The following is a 19596-nucleotide window of genomic DNA, read 5'->3' as shown; positions in this document are numbered from 1 at the left end:
TACATACACGCTGTACCTACACACTGTACCTACACGCTGTACATACACACTGTACCTACACACTGTACCTACACACTGTACCTACACGCTGTACCCACACACTGTACCTACACAATGTACCTACACACTGTACCTACACAATGTACCTACACACTGTACCTATACACTGTACCTATACACTGTACCTATACACTGTACATATACACTGTACCTACACACTGTACATATACACTGTACATATACACTGTACCTACACACTGTACCTACACACTGTACCTACACACTGTACCTACATACTGTACCTACACACTGTACATATACACTGTACATATACACTGTACCTACACGCTGTACCTACACACTGTACCTACACAATGTACCTACACACTGTACCTACACGCTGTACATACACACTGTACCTACACGCTGTACCTACACAATGTACCTACACACTGTACCTACACACTGTACCTACACACTGTACCTACACGCTGTACCTACACAATGTACCTACACACTGTACCTACACACTGTACCTACACGCTGTACCTATATACTGTACCTATACACTGTACATATACGCTGTACATACACGCTGTACCTACACACTGTAAATACACACTGTACCTACACACTGTACCTACACGCTGTACCTACACAATGTACCTACACACTGTACCTATACATTGTACCTATACACTGTACCTATACACTGTACATATACACTGTACATACACGCTGTACCTACACACTGTAAATACACACTGTACCTACACACTGTACCTACACACTGTACCTACACGCTGTACCTACACACTGTACCTACACACTGTACCTACACACTGTACATATACACTGTACCTACACGCTGTACCTACATACTGTACCTACACACTGTACCTACACACTGTACATATACACTGTACCTACACACTGTACCTACACACTGTACATATACACTTTACCTACACACTGTACCTACACACTGTACCTACACACTGTACATATACACTGTACCTACACACTGTACCTACACACTGTACCTACACACTGTACCTACACACTGTACATATACACTGTACCTACACACTGTACCTACACACTGTACATATACACTGTACCTACACACTGTACCTACACGCTGTACCTACACACTGTACCTACACGCTGTACCTACACACTGTACCTACACGCTGTAAATACACACTGTACCTACACACTGTACCTACACACTGTACCTACACGCTGTACCTACACACTGTACCTACACACTGTAAATACACACTGTACCTACACACTGTAAATACACACTGTAAATACACACTGTACCTACACGCTGTACCTACACACTGTACCTACACGCTGTACCTACACACTGTACCTACACACTGTAAATACACACTGTACCTACACACTGTACCTACACACTGTACCTACACACTGTAAATACACACTGTACCTACACACTGTAAATACACACTGTACCTACACACTGTACCTACACGCTGTACCTACACACTGTACCTACACACTGTACCTACACACTGTAAATACACACTGTACCTACACACTGTAAATACACACTGTACCTACACACTGTACCTACACACTGTACCTACACAATGTACCTATACACTGTACCTACACACTGTACCTACACACTGAAGAAAGCAGCAACGCCGAAATGTTTGCGTAGACTACCCCGATCCTTTAAAAAAAGAGAAACGAAAGAAGTTCTATGCAACATGTTTTTCTGCTCAGCTAAACAGTTTCACCATGTGACAAGGTCTTAGCCAGAGGTCACTGGTCAGCAACACTGAACTGGTGACATGTGACTCTGGCGGATGGCTCAAGGCGGGATTCACAGCTGCGCTCAAATATCCCCACACAGAGTTTACTAGACCTGAGATGGACTGTGATATATTAACCGAATCAGTGGCACTGTGACAACACACACTCTCAGGATACAGGAAACACAGCGGACTTCACGCACGCACACACATTACGTGTGTGTGTGTGTGACAGCTAGCTAGGAGGCCAGGACAGCTAGCTAGGAGATCCCTCTACCGTCACAGGAAAAAATGGCACATTATGGCTCTCCTGAAGGACTTTTTCACTGTGTGCAACATATTCTTCTGCAGGTCCAACGTGCCATACAGAACGAGTGGTTTTCAGGTACAGAGACTCTGAGTTAACAGGCAGTTTACAGGATCACATTTGAGGATATTATCGCAGTGGAATGGTTACTGGGAAGGACATAAATAAAAATAAAAAGATCCCTGGTGTGTCTATAGGCTGAGGGGCACCTGTTTACAGAGATAACTCTGGCTCACCTAGAAAACTAGGCCACAAAGAGCTGGAGGACATCTGGGCTAATTTTGACTTTCTCATTAGAGTTCTGTCTGTGCACCAGCGTGTCAGGTCGTTCCAGCTGATACCTTCATCCTAAAACCTTGCTCTTGGCTCATATAACCTATATCACTATTAATACTACTATGGAGTGTTGACCATAAGACCCAGTGGTGATAAAAACATCCCTCTACATCCACAATATGGAAATTAGCCTGTGACATGCACTCTATTCTACAGAGTGATGAGGAGGAGGCTAAATAAAGAAAATCAGGAAACTAGAAAAGGCCCCAGCAGAGAAGTACCCTCCGAGACTCAGGCCAGGCTAATCTGTGCCACAGCACTCTATTCTTAGAGTGTTGCAGCAGCTTCAGAAATACGAGAGACCCACACAGGGACAGCAGCAGGTCGCTGTAAATTTAGAGGGTCACTACAGAGACCAGTAAGCCAGCCCCCCCACCCAGCGGATTACGGGGAGCCGGGGAGGTGTGGCGTGGTGCCAGGGAGGTGTGGTGCGGAGCCGGGGAGGTGTGGCGTGGAGCCGGGGAGGTGTGGCGTGGAGCCGGGGAGGTGTGGCGTGGAGCCAGGGAGGTGTGGCGTGGAGCCGGGGAGGTGTGGCGCGTGCAGCAAAGCTACTGTAGTTCAGAGGTGTTTCAGTGTCCGCCCACTTGTGTTTTGTCCGAGATACATTCATGTGCAAATATTTTCTGATGTTTGTTGTATATGAATTGGGAGTATTCAAAGTTCATATGGCTGGAGACTGAACAATGGCTAGTGAGCATGAAGATTTTATTCCAGTGACTGTCTATGGCACAGAGCACCAAACTCCACAAAACCCAGCACAAAGCAATAAACACAAGGGCACTGAATGACCAGTCAGACATGGACATTATGGGCACCATCCACCTGAACATGCGCATAGTGAGATTTTAAGAGCCTTCTTGTCTTACATTTGTTTATTCTTGGCCTAACTTCAGGCATTATGCTGAACAATTGTGGGCTCATAGGATGTACATAGACCTGAAGACTACTGAATGTTTAATGAATGCCATGCTCTCAGGATGCATCCAGAACCAACTGACCTGTGATCCTGTGCCTAGATAAACTTTCCCTGCAGTGACAAACAGGATTGTGGTTTGAATTACATTTACAGTATTGTAAAACAATATAAGCTTCCAGGAACTGTACCAGAATTGACCCCTACCTTGGTGGCAAATATTAAAAACTGCTACTGTACTCACTTAAAATAAAACTTCAAGTACAGTGTGTGTATATATTAGCTCTTTATAAAGTACTAGAGTTACCCATGAAATTATGTGTTAAAATGTGCTTTCCTTATTTTGTTGTGCAAAGCATTTTGTACAATCATGTCATCTGTTACCCTCTTTGGCAAGGCTGTTCCCAAATAACCTTAGTTAGTTTGAGGGATTAGAAAATTAGAAAATTTCCATGACATTATTTTTCATATCAGACTAAGAGCTACTCTAAGAGTCATGTACAATGATTCTGGATAGAGACAAACTGTGAACATGAGACATGTTGCCATTCCACTAAACATCAAAACAGTCTGAATGTGCAAAACTACTGACACTGAACCAGGTGAGTCATGATACTAACACTGAACCCAGAAACTGACAGTACAGACAAACTACACAGATCCTCCGTGTGTAAAGAACTTACAAATACAGTGTTTACAACGCATAATTAAACGGTCCACTTCAAAGCAACCCTCCTGCTGACAACGTCCCCACATAAGATTTATATTACCCCCCCATCTGACCCCTTTATAGCAGAACTTCAAATTCAGTTCTATACACATTTACATTACAGTGCGCTTTCATATTTGTATTGACACATTTCACTAGTAGGGACTAAGATATTGCCGCTCAACTGTATTTAAGCAGCACTTAAATATAGTGACCATCTTGAATAGTCTTCACCAGTATGGGCATATTGGATGTCTTGAGCCTTAACATAGTCCTCTCATTCTGTCCACAACAAGTCTTTTCAGTGGTCACCTGTTATGGTACCACTCTCAGGCCCAATGGATGCTGGGAAGAGAGAAGCTGTTGTCTCTGTTTTCATTTCTAATGGTCTCTCTCTATAGAACGACAACAAAAGAGAGAACTTAAAATAAGAGTGCAAGAGAACGTGTTCAGCAATCTCCAGTGTATAATACTACAGTGTCTCAGTAGTCTTCTCCATTTCAAGGGGAGACAATGTGGACAAGGGCCCTCTTTCGCAGTATCTTGTTAGCTCAGCTGTCCTCTTTTTTCTCTCTCTCTCCCTCCCTCGTTTCTGGTCAGTCCTGCTAGTGCCCTGATCCTGAGGTCTTCAGAGGTGAGAGGATGTAGAGAAGCACAGTTTCAGAGTGTAGGGGTTAGAGCCATCTGGAAAGGATACAAGACACATTGGGTTACACACACACACACACACACGTTCGTAGAATCTCTCCACATTAACACACATCATACGGCAAGCCGGCACATGTACGCCCTGCTGGGAACACGGACAGGGCTACTGCTGAACACAGCAACCTAATATCCGGTCCGGGAAGAGACAGAGTTTGCAGCAGATGGTGTACAGGCGTCTGTCCTAGTGTGGTCTCTGTCTCATGACAGGAAAGCAAGCACACACAAACAGATACACACATATACACACATACTTAATCTCCATCTCTGATAGGGACTGACTCCAAAGAGCCAGGTTGAAACAATGTGAAAATCAACCACCTGCTGCTAGAACAGCCAGCATTCACAGGTTTCTCCCACGTTGGATTTTAGAACATGTCCCTCATGCTATTTAACGTAGGAAAAAAAAATAGATTGGCAATAAGAAACGCTATTTCAGTAAAGAAAAGGGACCGATTAAAATGATGAGGCCCTAGTTCAGATTTAAATGTGTTTCATTAAAAAGGATTCAGGGGGATACATAATTTTAGCAAGCCTTTAGTTCTTCATGTTAGCAGGTATAAATCCAAATGTTGAGACAGTTCATCTGACTGTATAGTATGTGACATAGTTCTCAAAAGGTGTTCCATGCTAGTGTGCAGGTTATCTTATTTGGTATTCTGCTAGTGTGCAGGTTATCTTATTTGGTATTCTGCTAGTGTGCAGGTTATCTTATTTGGTATTCTGCTAGTGTGCAGGTTATCTTATTTGGTATTCTGCTAGTGTGCAGGTCATCTTATTTGGTATTCTGCTAGTGTGCAGGTCATCTTATTTGGTATTCTGCTAGTGTGCAGGTTATCTTATTTGGTATTCTGCTAGTGTGCAGGTCATCTTATTTGGTATTCTGCTAGTGTGCAGGTTATCTTATTTGGTATTCTGCTAGTGTGCAGGTTATCTTATTTGGTATTCTGCTAGTGTGCAGGTCATCTTATTTGGTATTCTGCTAGTGTGCAGGTTATCTTATTTGGTATTCTGCTAGTGTGCAGGTTATCTTATTTGGTATTCTGCTAGTGTGCAGGTCATCTTATTTGGTATTCTGCCAGTGTGCAGGTCACTTACTTGGTATTCTGATCTGGTAGTGGTTTAGGACGGTCAAGACCTCGACTGCATGTGTCTTGGAGTCAAACTCTAACAACCCAGATATGGTTTTGGAGGACGCTGATGAGAGAAGGACAACTTGAGTACGCGTGTAGATTTAAATCAACTGAAATTAGATGTGTAAATAGAAACATTTCCGCATAAAGTCATTCTAGTTTTATGGCAACCGAACCTCTTCTTAAAAAAACCTTTACTTATCTTAGATTCATTTAGTCAATTTTAAGATTGTGACACAAGCATCCTGCACCAGTAACTGCCACTTCCAAACCGCCAAGACGAAAAAATATTTTGTAATCTTTTATGAGGAAAACAAAACACATGCAGAACCAATACGTCCATTGTGCTTCCGTTGTTCTTTAGCTAAATACACACAAAGTGAATAAATAATAAAAGCCAAACTTACGCTTTGCATCAAACATCTTGAACTTGGTGAAACCTGGCACATCATGTTCTGAGCATAACTGTAAGAAGAAAAAAAGAACAAAACAACAGTCAACAGTTGACAGATGGTTATGGGAAAATAGAGATTTTTGATCATCTCAACCAGATACCCGAAATCCAGCAGGCTAACTGAAATATAGCCGAGGGGGGTATGTGATAGCACGCAGGAGATTGAATGTTAAACCCTCAAAAAACCCTCCCCCAGGTCTGGAAGAGCAGTTGTAGCAGTGCAGTCATACAGGATGGAGGCTAGCTAAACAAACCTTCCAATGCTACATATATCCTATCCACGTAGCCTTGACGCTCAACCCAGACGGCCGGCCATGGTCATACCCCAGTCCCTACTCTCCCACAGACCCAATAAGAGCCCTACCCTCAGTAACTGGTCCTCCGAGATGCAGGGGGGGACGTTGTAGTAGTGAAGGACACAGGAGGGTGGCTGGATGATATTCTTGGAGGCTTGGCCCTGGCTAGTGAAGCGGTTATTCCTGGTCATGGCAAAGTCCTTGTAGCTGCTGCTGCCGTCCTCCAGCTCAAACACCTGGCTAGGGATGACAGCGTGCTGCTTGGAAACACTGGAGAGAGGGAGAGATGAAAAAGATAAGGAGAGATGCGAAAGACAGAGAAAGAGTTCTAAGACACTAGATGGAATAACAATTATTCTGAGGTTGAATGCGGTGCATCTATAGAGGAGATTTACCAGACGTTGAGCCTTTTGCCAAAGACCTTGATGCTGTTGAGGTGAGTGATGGCCCTGTCTACAGCATACTCATCCCCCATCTCTACCAGAGCAGTACCTGGGACACTCTTCATGAACTTCACCTGCCACATTTACAGATTCACAGTCATAATGCATAGCCAACCACAAACACCTTCAGCAGCACCTACTTCAAATGGAATAATACCAACCAACAGAAACAAATTAATCAAAGATTAATCACTTTCTCGTAAACAATCAAAAACAAAGACCCAGACATGGCTGCCCCCCAGCGGTCCATCTCCCTGCTGACCTTCTCGATGTTGCCATAGAGACAAAAGAGGTTGAAGATGCGCGTGCAGTTCATCTTGGTGGGGTGCAGGCCGCTCACCATGGCGACAGAGCTGGAGGCGTGGTTGTTGTAGGCGGAGCTCTGGGGCAGTGGGTAGGACACTACTTCAGGGACATCGTGGGAGCTCAGCTTGTACCTGCTGTTCCCCGGCAGAGGCAGCAGGGGGCAGTGTGACCCTGCAATACATCAACAAAAAAAAAATACTTGCATCTTATATGATATTTCTACACTATTTCATTTTCATTTTAGTTAATTAACTCTTTTCCAAAGAGACTTACAGTTGTGAGGGCATACATTCTCACAGTTTTTTCAATAAAATATTTTTGTATTGCCCCCCATGGGAATCCCAAAACTCTGATGTTGCAAGTGCAAAGCTCAACCAACTCAATGAGGTCAAAGCAACAATCTGAAACATACGATAATGGTCTTTTTGTGTAAGAGGTCTTAAAAAAAAAAAAAAGTTTTGGTGGGATGGTACTGTACTTCCTGTCAACTGCATGATGTCACAAGGCGGATTTGGTTATTATACACAGAAGACTGTTCAAGTATTCATTGTCACCCAATCGAGTCGGTATATGTAAACTATCTTCACATAGGTTTCCTAATGGCCACACAATCAGACAGAGCATCTCAAGGGCCAAAGGAGGTTCAGGGAATCAATTAATATATATATATATTAAAATAATGACTAAAAGCCTTGCACAGGGACATTAAACCTGGCTTGTGTTCAGAAGGCACTAATCAAAATAAAACAATTTGAAAGAGAGGTCCGCTACTACTTTCGTGCCCCTTCCAGCCCTTCTGAACCAAACCCAGATGGTGAAAGGAGCGTGGCGTGGGTTACATACAGCAAGCCTCTTGAGACAAAGCAGGTTCCCCTATCACCTTCAAATAGGGCAGGGAATCTACACCCTCCATCTGAGGCAATGGCATAGGGGAGGAGGTAGGGTTTCTCCTGAGGAGTGGGGAGTGTGGACAGAGGGTGGATACTTAAGAAGTCTGTGTGCCGTGGAGATGAAAGAGGTAGCTATGGTTGGCACCCTGAGTGACACATTGGGTGGTGTTTTGGATCTGGTGCTGATGGGGGGGGTTTTACCGTATCCATTGTCTCCATAAGAGGAGGGGTGCTCCCCCAGTATGGCCTGTCTCTGCCGGCCCTTCCCACGCTCTGAAACGGGAACACATTTACAGCACAGGGAGAAGGTATGAGGAAACACATGGAAATAGGACATATTCAACTGCAGACACGGCGATAAAAAAGGTCATTGTGGACAACAAACTGGTAATTGTGGATAACAGAAACACTGTGGGATTACAGGGAAACCCTTCCTCACTTGATTTCGTACATTACATGTTCAGGTAGAAAGAGCGATACAGCCACTACAAGGCATACAGCACAATGATGAATAATCCCAGCTACATGAGGAATATTTTTTTACTGGTAACATGGTGATAAAAATATCCTAACAGGTAGTAACAGCTGTCATAACTTGTCATAACCAGTCGCAATATCATCATAACACTGCTATGACACTCACCCGTGACAAAGATGCCAAATAAAGGCTGTATGCCGTTATTAATCTAGAACATGGAATATCACATCAATGATTCAAGGGAATCAAGCAAAATTAACGTCTACAAATATAACCCCCACCCCCTAAAAAAACATGTCAACATTATTGGTGCCCTTGTTTTCAGTACGTTGAGGAGCCCTTGTGAAAAGAACGGCACAGAGAATTTTCCTATACCATCTGATGGGTACAGATCCTACCCCAATGACCTGTAGCTGATGACTGGGCTGAAGGCAGGAGCAGGAGATGTCCTCAGCTACAGAGCTCTGGGACAGGTCCATATCTGACCTCAACGTATTTTCAGTGACAATGATAACCCCATGTCACTTCCTGAATAAACATTCTATTACCAAGTATGGTTAAATGGTATGGTTTGTCTTGCATAGTAGGTTTTCTGGGCTATGTGACTTTGACTTAGTGGTCAAAAACAACCAAACAATAACAATGTACACTACTATGACAACACTAAGAGAGGTTGTGAGACATTATGTCAGCTGTTATTAGTTGTTACGGCATGACAGTCATAACATGTTAAGACGCTATGCTTCATATAGTGTTCTGCAAAAAATTATATTAACCAACATACATTAGACAAGGCCCCATGCAATAATCTGCATAATAAAGAATACAATGCATCAACAGCAGTACCTTCACCACACATTCTGAACAGTAGTACTATTACACAAACAGAAAATCAGATTCCAATACATGTCCTAAGTACTGTTAACTACACAATACCAGTTTACTTCATAAAATACAATTCTTCAGCAATATAGAGACAAGGAACAGTAGGGAGAATATTTAGAAAGAAACAACATTGTAAACAGGGGGAAAAACATTTAAAAATTACAAAAATATGTGAAGAAACAGTACCTGAATACCATCACTAGCGTGAACAGTCAGCAACCCTCTCACTGAGGTCTTGGCTTTACTGGCACAGGTTGTCTCTTTGAGTGCACAACATCAACCTGTGTTACATCATCATACAGTCAGTTCACATCTGTCACAGAATCACAGGGAGAGACATGGAGACACAGTGTGGACAAAGAGCAGCCGCAGTTCCATTTCCCACATGAGCAGTTCCAACACAAAGAGCAGTTCCTAACACAGTTGAACTGATCAAGAACACTTTGACTAATCAAAGCTCCTGTCCATCTACATGGAAGCCAATTATATCATTTTATAATAGCTTACCTATACAACTGAAAAGCCTGGATATAAGTTAGATAACAATGTCCTTTTTCAGTAGGAAATCCCCCAATACATTACACACTGTAGCTTATAGTAGCCCATTTCTAACTATAGTGGCCATGGCACATTGCAAGCCGCCTCGAAGTAGAGTGGAGCAAACACAGCAGAGTGCAAGATTTTTCATCATATAATGGGCAGAACTGGCGGACTTTGGAGAGCATATAATGGAGGCAAAAATCTGATTTGTGAATGTAAGAGATGTTTGACTCTGTTTTGTGGCTAGTTTAATAATCATATAAATAAACCCATAGGTGAGCCAGATATACACAACAATCAGATCTGAAAGTTAAATAATGTGAACAGTGTCAAAAACCACAAAGAGCAAAGGAAGTGAAGGAGACTTTCATTCCAATTAGCATGTTGTCACGTTCACTCTGACAATTTGAAAATAATCTAACCGCCAATAATTGCCTTATCGGTGCATACCTAATAGCTATTATAGTCAGGTCACCTCTGTGGTCGGGGCAGTGACGGCCTTAGCCATTTGGGGGCCCTAAGCAAAATTTGATTTGGGGGACACCTCTTCCCTAGCGACCCAGGGCTAACTAGCAGTCTGGGGCCCCCTAGCAGTTGGGGCCCCTAAGCAATGGCTTATGTCGCTTATGCCTAGGGCCGGCCCTGGGTCAGGGGTTTGGGTGACACCGCCCGGGTCTCAAGTCACTGTCACACACAATCACCTGAGGTGCTGCCTGAGTGTAAAATGATATGGGGGATTATCAAAAAAGAGTCCACTCAGAGACCTTCAATCCCAGACGCAGGGTATCCAGCTGGGTTTACATTCGGTTTGCTGCGCTAGTGGAACATATCTACCACCTCCCCCTGCTCCCCCGCTCACAAAATCAGGCTTCCAACACCCTCTATTATTATCCCCTGAGATCCGCAACACTCCTCCCACCTCCTCACCAAACAACAATTTTCTGTCCTTTTGTCCTCTGGGGCAAGAGCAGGGAAAACTATCCCTCGTTAAGAACTCCCTCAGAGACACTGCAAACCCCTGCTGTCCACTCAACCTTTATTGATCCAGGCAGAGCTAATGGAGAATGGTTGTTTTGGCAATCATATTTCCACCGCCAAATGGGATACAAAACATTAGAACAACAAATTGCTGCTTCTCTCCTTGGCTGCATCTCTCCATTTATGAGGAGATTGCCATAATCATTTCTGTTTAAACAGGGAGTTATTACCCCTCCAAACCCAGTGCTATTTCCTCCGGAACACAGACACCTTGAGGACAACCACATCAACCCCGCCGTGCCTACGACACTTCCCTGAGCATGCGTTGTCACAGAAACCCCGTCGGGCTGGTCCCCTCGGGATGTGGCACGTTGCCGCCGCGGGTAGAGCGCTGTGTTGTTAACGCCGTGTTAACGCAGGCAGGTCACACTGGTAACACTGTGTTGTTAACGCCTGTCCCTTAACGGCAGGCAGGTCGTTTCTGTATGAGGTGACCAGATAATACTACACACAGAGGGTAACCTCCCTCTCTAACTGACAGAGCTATGAATTGTCTGGGTGATACCCAATGCAATAGCCAGTACTAGAGCAGTCTGAGGCAGCTTTAAAGTGGATAAAATACGAGTTCCTGGCAGGTAAGTGGGGAGCGGCGGGGGTTGTACAGGAGCTGTCAGACTGGAGGCCAGGTTAGACATCTCCACAGAGGAGGGATATATTGGAATGCTGTGAGAACGCCATCACGGCAGGAGATTAAATCATTCTCACCGGGCTTTGAAATACAACATCTTGTTTTAGGTTTTCTCACTTCTGCCACACAGTAAAGGGAGACATCTGTGACAATGGACACCTCCTCCTAAGCGGGCGACTTTGCCCATCGGTTCGTCTGAGAGGACGGGCGCACTGTAGAAGAGAGAGGGCTGTGACTCACAGATCAGTGACTTTCAGACGGAGAAACTGGGCACCTGATAGGGGGTGTCCAGTTCTCACCGGCTGTGACGCTACCAGGGACGTAACTCTAAGACTCAGGACTGCAGTAGCTGGGACCCTCAAAGAAGGAAATGTGACTCTCTTTATCCACAAAATGTCCTCCATTAACAGAGCATTCGATGATAGACATGATGACGTCTACACAGTTCTCTCGGCTACAGCAGGCACTTACACACTTTGTATCCTATCAAGTAGAGCTTCCAGGAGAAGATACTGTAAACATTGTGTTTATGAGTGTAACAGAGCAGAGAGTCATTCTTAACAGACGAAAGTAGGTCCGGTCTAAAGTCTAACAGCAGTCTGTCCTCCAGCCATGAGATGGCACTGGTGGGTTCTCCTGGGCGTGTTGATGTTGAGGTTGCATGAGGTCAGGATGAATGAGTAGTCTCTCCCCCTCTCTCTCGAGGTTTGGGAAAAGATGGATGCATGTAGTTGTGCAGGGTCAGCCTGTCGTCCGTCCCTCTTTCTTTTTCCCTGTCTCTCTATTCCCATGGGAGGCCGGTACAGGCTTGTGAGAGACGGATGTGAGAGTGTGTCGCTTGGAGAAGGATGTGCAGTGGGTCGCTCTCGTGTTGGCTTGGTTGACTGGAGGTCTGTGGTCCTTACTGCTCCTTAAGCACCTCCCAATAGGGGGCGCTAATGTCACCATGATGACTTCACATAGACAGGGTGGGTTGGGGGGGTATAGTAAAGAGGGGCAGGCAATAACAGGCCATAACTCCGCTCTCTTTTCACCTTCACTACTTAAACATTCTTTATACAGTTATATAATCACTGTACTCTCCTCTGCCTCTGATTAGTATCTTATCCAGCAAGCACATTCAGCACAGTATAAAGACAATAAGTTACAGCATTTCTCTTTGTTGTCTCAGCTGAAGCAGACTAGACTCTGGACAGTTAGGCTCCCTATGCATCCCTACCTCTGACAGCTCAGAGCTGAGTTATCTACAGTCTGTGAGGAAGGAGAAAAGAGAAGAAGATGCAGCCTGGGCAGTTCTGGGATGAAGCGACTAAGCGGGATGAAAACCTGACTATGTCTGGCTTTGTGTAGCACTAACACAGCAGCTTCTACACAACGACAGTGCAAAGAGCAGATTCTCACCTCGGCGGACCAGGTAAGGCTTTGTGTAGTCCCAGCTCTCATTGTCATTTCTGATCACGTTCAAGCGAGTTGGCTACAGGAGGGAGACACAACAAATATGTTGCATGCCAACAAGAAAGTGCTCTGACATTTTAAAGAACATCCACTAGCTAAGCATTAAATGTGTGACCTTATGCAGTAAATAAAGACTCACCCGGGCATATTCTATTTTTAAGGTGCAGCAGCCAGCATAGATGTCGGCTCCATTCAGAGCGGCTTTAGCTTTCTGGGCGCACTCAACGGACTCAAACGTGAGGGGCGGTTAAGGGAAACACTGACACAAGCGAGGAACCTCAAACATCGAATGCACCATCACCAAGCCCCCAAATGCCTCCGAACATCAGCGAAAAAACCACTTCAGTAACTAGACCTGGAGGTGCTTTTGTTCCCGGTCACATCCTGCACCGCCAATCGCCTGCCAGAGGCCTGGACTGAAAGGATATTCCACCATGGCCTGGATGCCGTTGCGTTTGAAGATGACGATCCGCATCACGCTGCCGACTGGGTTGCACACCGTGTAGAGGACATCCTTGGAGACAGAGGACGAGACAGAATGTGTCAGCTCTCACCAGGGCTTTGCCGGTGGAAGATAGAAGATCCAGTTAACGCCGCGTCTCTCCCTGACACATACAGCAACCAAGAGCGTTCACCGGGCTGTGACACTTGCTTGGAATATTCTCCTAGGTTTCTGTTTGAGGCCGGTGGAATAATAATAAAATGGAGAGTTTAGGCAAGACTTTTCTGGTGTCGTGTGTGAGTGTGTGTGCGCTTAAGAGGTGAGGGGATGACATCTAATACATTAGGAACCCATAAATTATACATTTGAAAGTACCATTGGTCTTGATATATGAAACTATACTATGGCGTTGCGTATACTAAAGATGCTAACACCTGCAAATGTTGTATTTGTCCAATGCACTGAAGCTAACGCGGTTTGTCATCTCAGGCAAACCGTTGTCCCACAACAGATCTACCACACCAGACACGTTTATGTAGTCTGTCCACCAGGGATTCATCTCTAAGGTAGCATGCATACGGATGTCTGAGTCATTTCGTGAGTGTTTATACTTTCCACACGCTCATGTGTTCAAAACACAGGGACAGTGTCTCTCTAAGAAGGCGATAAAGCTCTGTTGGACTCAATAACAACACTATTCAACCCTGTTTAGGTGTCCATTATCCACTTGCAGGGCTGCCCATTCATCTTAGTTGTATTGTGATGTATTTCCTCTGCTCAGCTGAGTCACAGGGGAGCGACACTAGGCTGGATGCTTTCTCACTATATTTCTGCATCCATGCGTGAGGAAGACTGATATACAAGTGATCTTTCTGGTATTCTGGCAAATGCTATCTGAACATGGTCTACAGGTGACATGTGGAGTCAGCTCTACATATCAGTACAACCTGAGAGAGGGGGAGAGAGAGGAGGAAAGAGAAGAGGGACAGGAGATGCAATAAACATTGAAACAGCCACAGGATGTGTGGCTGTTGGTCGGTTCCCATGAAACAACAGGCAGAGGAGCCTCCAGAGAACATGCAAAAATTTCAGTCAGCATACATTTAATTATCTCTTAATGTATGCCAATTAATAAAAATAAAAAAACATTTGCCAAAACACCAAGATTAATTATTTTGCCAAAATAAGACATCCTGTAAATTGTTTCTGGGGGTCGTTCAATCGGCGAACAACCTCAGATAATCCCAGGACAATCAACATCCAATAGGATCCCAAAGATTCCAGACAAGTAACATTTATTTGTTATTGCCCTGGTGCGCCGTAGAGGAAGGTCACACTGAAAATGGCTCCACAATCCACTGATGTCGTGTGCCGTGTCCCAAGACTTTCATTGTTCAGAATGATGCTATGTTATTCTGTGTATTAGATAAATAAAAGTCTTTGACTTGGGCATACAGATAAGAGCATAGGGCAAAGCAATGGAGTAGTGTGCCCTCTGCAGTTTGACATTCATCACATAAAGCAGAGGTATAATAGTGTAATCTGTGTAATATTTTATGAAGTGTATAAGACAATGTCTGGAGTTGATGGAAGAGGTATAAATGTACTTCAAGCTGTACTCTCAATCCGCAATGGAAAGGTCTGTGCCTAGCAGCTCCTCATATTTTGCCTGGATGGCATCTGAAATGTGTCATATAAATCAGGTGTAAGTTTGCTTGAGGTGGGGCTCATTTTCACCCAGCCGTCAAACAAAGAAGGTCCAGCAATTTAAAATGCATTAACTATCTTTTCCGGAAGACGTACACAGGTATCTGAATAAATCATGCACACATGAGATAAGAGGACGAGAGCTGTAGCCACATGAACGCAATTGGCCATTAGATGACGCGTTCTCAGGATGGTTGAGCTCAGTATTTCGACATTTGCAGAGAAAGATAAAGGGCAACAAAGATTGAGAGGAAACGAGAGAGCAAGATATCCTGCAGTCGTTTTAGAATATCCAAAGCTTTCGATTTCTATTCACCAGCCTACTACATGAGAAATAATGATGTGTTTTTAGCCATGGCTTCACGAGCTGTCATCGTGTGGTTACCGTGGTGATGGGGTACAGGGGATTTTGGATGGACAGCAGCAGGACTTTGTTGCCACTGTTGGGGTTGTCTGAGTTAGTGGGCCTGGTGATCCTCTTGCTGGTGGAGTAGTTGAAGAAGGCCTGCTGGCCCGCGATGTAGACCGCCTCGCTGCCGCCACATGAAACGCACTTGTCGGCCCCCTCCACCATCTCAAACTCCACCAGCGCCTGCCGCTTGAAGGGCATCATCATCACGTAGCTGCCGTGAAAGTAGAAAAACCACCACGTCAATTAGAACTCAATTAACTCGGCCCATTACAGTTAGCAACAGCAGTAACTCGGTCCGTTACTCTAAACGGGCTGCGGCTCAAATCGCACGGCAATTCCCCGCATCCTTGCCGCCGCGCTGAAACGGTCGGCAGGCGCAGTGGAGAATATTACCCTCTGAGGTTTCTTAGACGAGAGCCTGTGCCATAAAATGACTGCAAAAACTGGATTGTAAAACGCCTAGCCAATAGTGTATTATCATACAGTATGTGTACCCAAGAGGGGAGAAAGTGCTGCCCTGCTCCTGTGATCGGAGAGTTAATAGGATAGACAGATGGAAAAATAAACACTGAAATAGCCACAACGTTTGATTTTCTGGATTTTTGTTTTAGATTCCGTCACTCACAGCTGAAGTGTACCTATGATAAAAAATTACAGACCTCTACATGCTTTGTAAGTGGGAAGACCTGCAGAATTGTCAGTGTATCAAATACTTGTTCTCCCCACTGTATGTGTGTGTGTTTATGTGTGTGTGTGTGTGTCTATATGTGTGTGTCTATGTACAGTTTCTACACTATGATACATTTAACCTAAACTCCAGTGTCTTCCAACTCCCAGTTCAGTGCATTCAGTGCATCTTCCACCTTTTCCTTTTCCTACACACTGTCCTAGTAACTCTTCTAGTGGTCAACTAGTACATGGCTTTTGTTTAAGGGCCTCACAGTAATTGAAACAGGGAGCAGTGGTTAAGGGGTGCACGTATTCTTACCATATGGGCCCAAACTTCTCCAGGGCCTCCACCAAGTCTGCCTCCACCACAGCCTCACACAGGCCCCTGACATGGACCACTGGGGACTGGGCTATTCTGTGGGCTTCCTCTCCATTATCCTGGAACACACACACATGACAAAAAACTGTGAATGGATGGAGGGAGGTTCTAGGCTGTATAAATTAACTGCAGCTCAAAATGGATGAGCTCCAGTACACGCCGACCTACCCTAACTGGGACTGCATCCTCCCTCTATGTCACCTTTAATGGGAGGTAAATTGCTTCAGGGATTTCCCATCTGAACTGAAGGGTTTAAAATCCTTTTAGTCCCAGAGGTGAAGATCGTCAAATGAGCAAAAAAGCGCTCACTTTATTGGCAGCGTAAGCAAGTAGACAATATGAAATATTTTGAAGAAAAAACTTGCCGTGATCTGGGAATCTCTGACTTCAAGTTGGCGTAACATAATTGATCTGCGATCTAATAGGCTCAGGATAAAACTGGGTTGGTCTGAGCTAGCTTTCTCCTGTAGTAGTGGGATTTATGTTTAGATATTTATATCATTGTTGTTTAATACCCATTCAATATTTGGTATACAGACCTATGTGCTAAAAACACAGTGATTTTTGGAGCATAGAATAAAAGCAAACTGTTGACTTTTAACCACTTCTCTCTGCCTGCTGTTGTGTATTCCACTCAAGAACAGCAGGAGAGAGCAAAAGAACAAATAGAAAATAAGCTAGAATGAGGAAGTTGAATGAAGTAAAAACAGTGACACATGAAGATTGAGGGGCAAAAGGTTTTTAGTTTTACAAATGGAGAGAAAGAAAGGGACTAGAGACTGTGAAGACAGATTCTGGACAAGGCAGTGAGATGAAATTCTTGCTGGTAGCATCTGACTCCAAATTCAGACTAATTTCAAATGGCCCACAATGAAGTCCCTGTGGACAACGATAATGCATCGTTTTGACTCATATTAAAACATGAAATATATATTTATATATATCATATTAATAAAATAGTATTTTTTGCATTACCAGGGAAGGTATTTCAGTCCTTTCACATTTCCTTGTGTTATAAATTTATAATTACCTCTATTTTCATAGGACTTTCTGTATTTAGAATATTAACTTCCAAGCATTGTATAATATAAAATTAAAGAAAGATAGAATTTATTATTATAAAATGTTTCATCATCAGACATTTTTTTTATCTAAATATATTAAAGAATAGCTTTTCCATGATTTAATCTGCACTTGAAATTAGAAGCATATACAGAAGATTTTTATTAGTAAACTTATACCAATCAGTATCAACCTTGGCCGATTGTGTGATAGGAACATTGGTACCATTTTTCTTATCATGGCATCCCTAACAAATACCTTGGTATATGGCTGAACAATAAACTGTCCTATTCATCCTCATTAACATAATATTCTTATAAGGAGAAGAACAACACATTTTGAAAATTGTGCTTAAACCTGACTTCTGTTGGACTGTCCGTCACACACTGAGAGAGTGGTAGAGCAAGAAGGTCATAAACCAATCCCCACTCACTGTAGTGGTACATATAACTCTTTTAATACAGACAATATACAAAAGTAAAAATCCTCTGTCACAGAGAACATACAAAATTGTGGAAGTACAAGAAATTGTGAAAAATGACCTACATTTATTTTGACAAATTTGGGAAAGCACTTTACATTTAGCAAGTATTTGGGACGAAGTCAAAAAAATTATTTTTGCTGTATACTCACGGAAAAGTAAAATATGATTTAAAGCAAGCAAATGTATTTATATAGCACAATTCATACATCAAAGCAATTCAATGTGCTTTACAAAGAAAAATAAAAACATATAGAAATACAATATCATAAAAACAAATACTCAAATATCAAAACTTCAATAACACATAGAATAAGAAAATAGAATAGAATAAAAACAGGATAAAAACATAGGAAGCTATAAGGCTAAACAATGTGGTTAAGTTTAAGTGCTCAGTCATAGGCACGTGAAAAGAGAAGTGTTTTTAAAAAGCGTATTCTTACTTTCATGACACCAAAAACACTAACTAACATAAAACAACACAGTCAGATAAGGCAGCTTTACACATTCATAATTCAGCCCAACCCTGTTCTAGCACCTGCGTACTTAGGTAGATAAGCTACATTAGCAATCAAGCTTCATCAAGCCTGCAATAATTACAGGCTTCTCTTTTGCCTTGTCACAACCATTGATTATGAGTATGCATCTGGCAATGTAAGACATTCATGAATAATAATTGAATTCAGCTGTAGTAAACATGTTTTTCCAAAATATTACAATCCTACCCACTAATACTAAACCTAACATTAATAACCTAATCTTATGCATATCCTAGCTTATGCTAGCCCAAAAACCTAATCCCAACCAGTAGTGCCTAAAAATCAAACACTTAATTAATGAATTTTAATTAGGGGTAAAAGGATCGACCAAACTCATGGTTTGGTGCGATACGGTTGAGTGGTGTAACGGTTTGGAATGGTTTCGATACTACAAAATACAAAATAAATCTACATAATAAATTCCTGAGAAATATGTAATTTGTATTTTCCACTAACTATAATAGTAACCATGGGTAGCTTGAATTCCTAAGAGCATATGGAAATAAAGGGACAACAGAAAACAGCTGTGCCTGCCTATTAAAATGAAATAAAATAGTCATTTAAAACCAAACTTCAACAAGAGTGCATAACCCAGTGGC

General features: G+C 43.2%; 1 protein-coding gene across 1 annotated transcript in view; it reads right to left on the bottom strand.

Annotated features, from left to right (window-relative positions):
- Window positions 1-3121: 3121 nt before the first annotated feature.
- The window catches only part of LOC105006898 (heterogeneous nuclear ribonucleoprotein L-like), a 29620-nt gene continuing 13145 nt past the window's right edge, over window positions 3122-19596 (bottom strand). The window contains exons 2-13 of the mRNA XM_010865628.5: window positions 16856-16974; window positions 15841-16078; window positions 13735-13820; window positions 13446-13542; window positions 13253-13325; window positions 8484-8555; window positions 7349-7563; window positions 7039-7160; window positions 6712-6913; window positions 6301-6358; window positions 5859-5957; window positions 3122-4739 (exon numbers count right to left, since the gene is read on the bottom strand). Coding sequence (XP_010863930.3) covers window positions 4684-4739; window positions 5859-5957; window positions 6301-6358; window positions 6712-6913; window positions 7039-7160; window positions 7349-7563; window positions 8484-8555; window positions 13253-13325; window positions 13446-13542; window positions 13735-13820; window positions 15841-16078; window positions 16856-16974 — 1437 coding nt within the window. The 3' untranslated portion in view covers window positions 3122-4683. The remainder of the gene's footprint in view (window positions 4740-5858; window positions 5958-6300; window positions 6359-6711; window positions 6914-7038; window positions 7161-7348; window positions 7564-8483; window positions 8556-13252; window positions 13326-13445; window positions 13543-13734; window positions 13821-15840; window positions 16079-16855; window positions 16975-19596) is intronic.

Source organism: Esox lucius, chromosome 6 (genome assembly GCF_011004845.1).
Source record: "Esox lucius isolate fEsoLuc1 chromosome 6, fEsoLuc1.pri, whole genome shotgun sequence".
Lineage (NCBI taxonomy): Eukaryota > Metazoa > Chordata > Actinopteri > Esociformes > Esocidae > Esox > Esox lucius.
The sequence above is the reverse complement of the archived record's forward strand: the minus strand, read 5'-3'. Positions and strand labels throughout refer to the sequence as shown.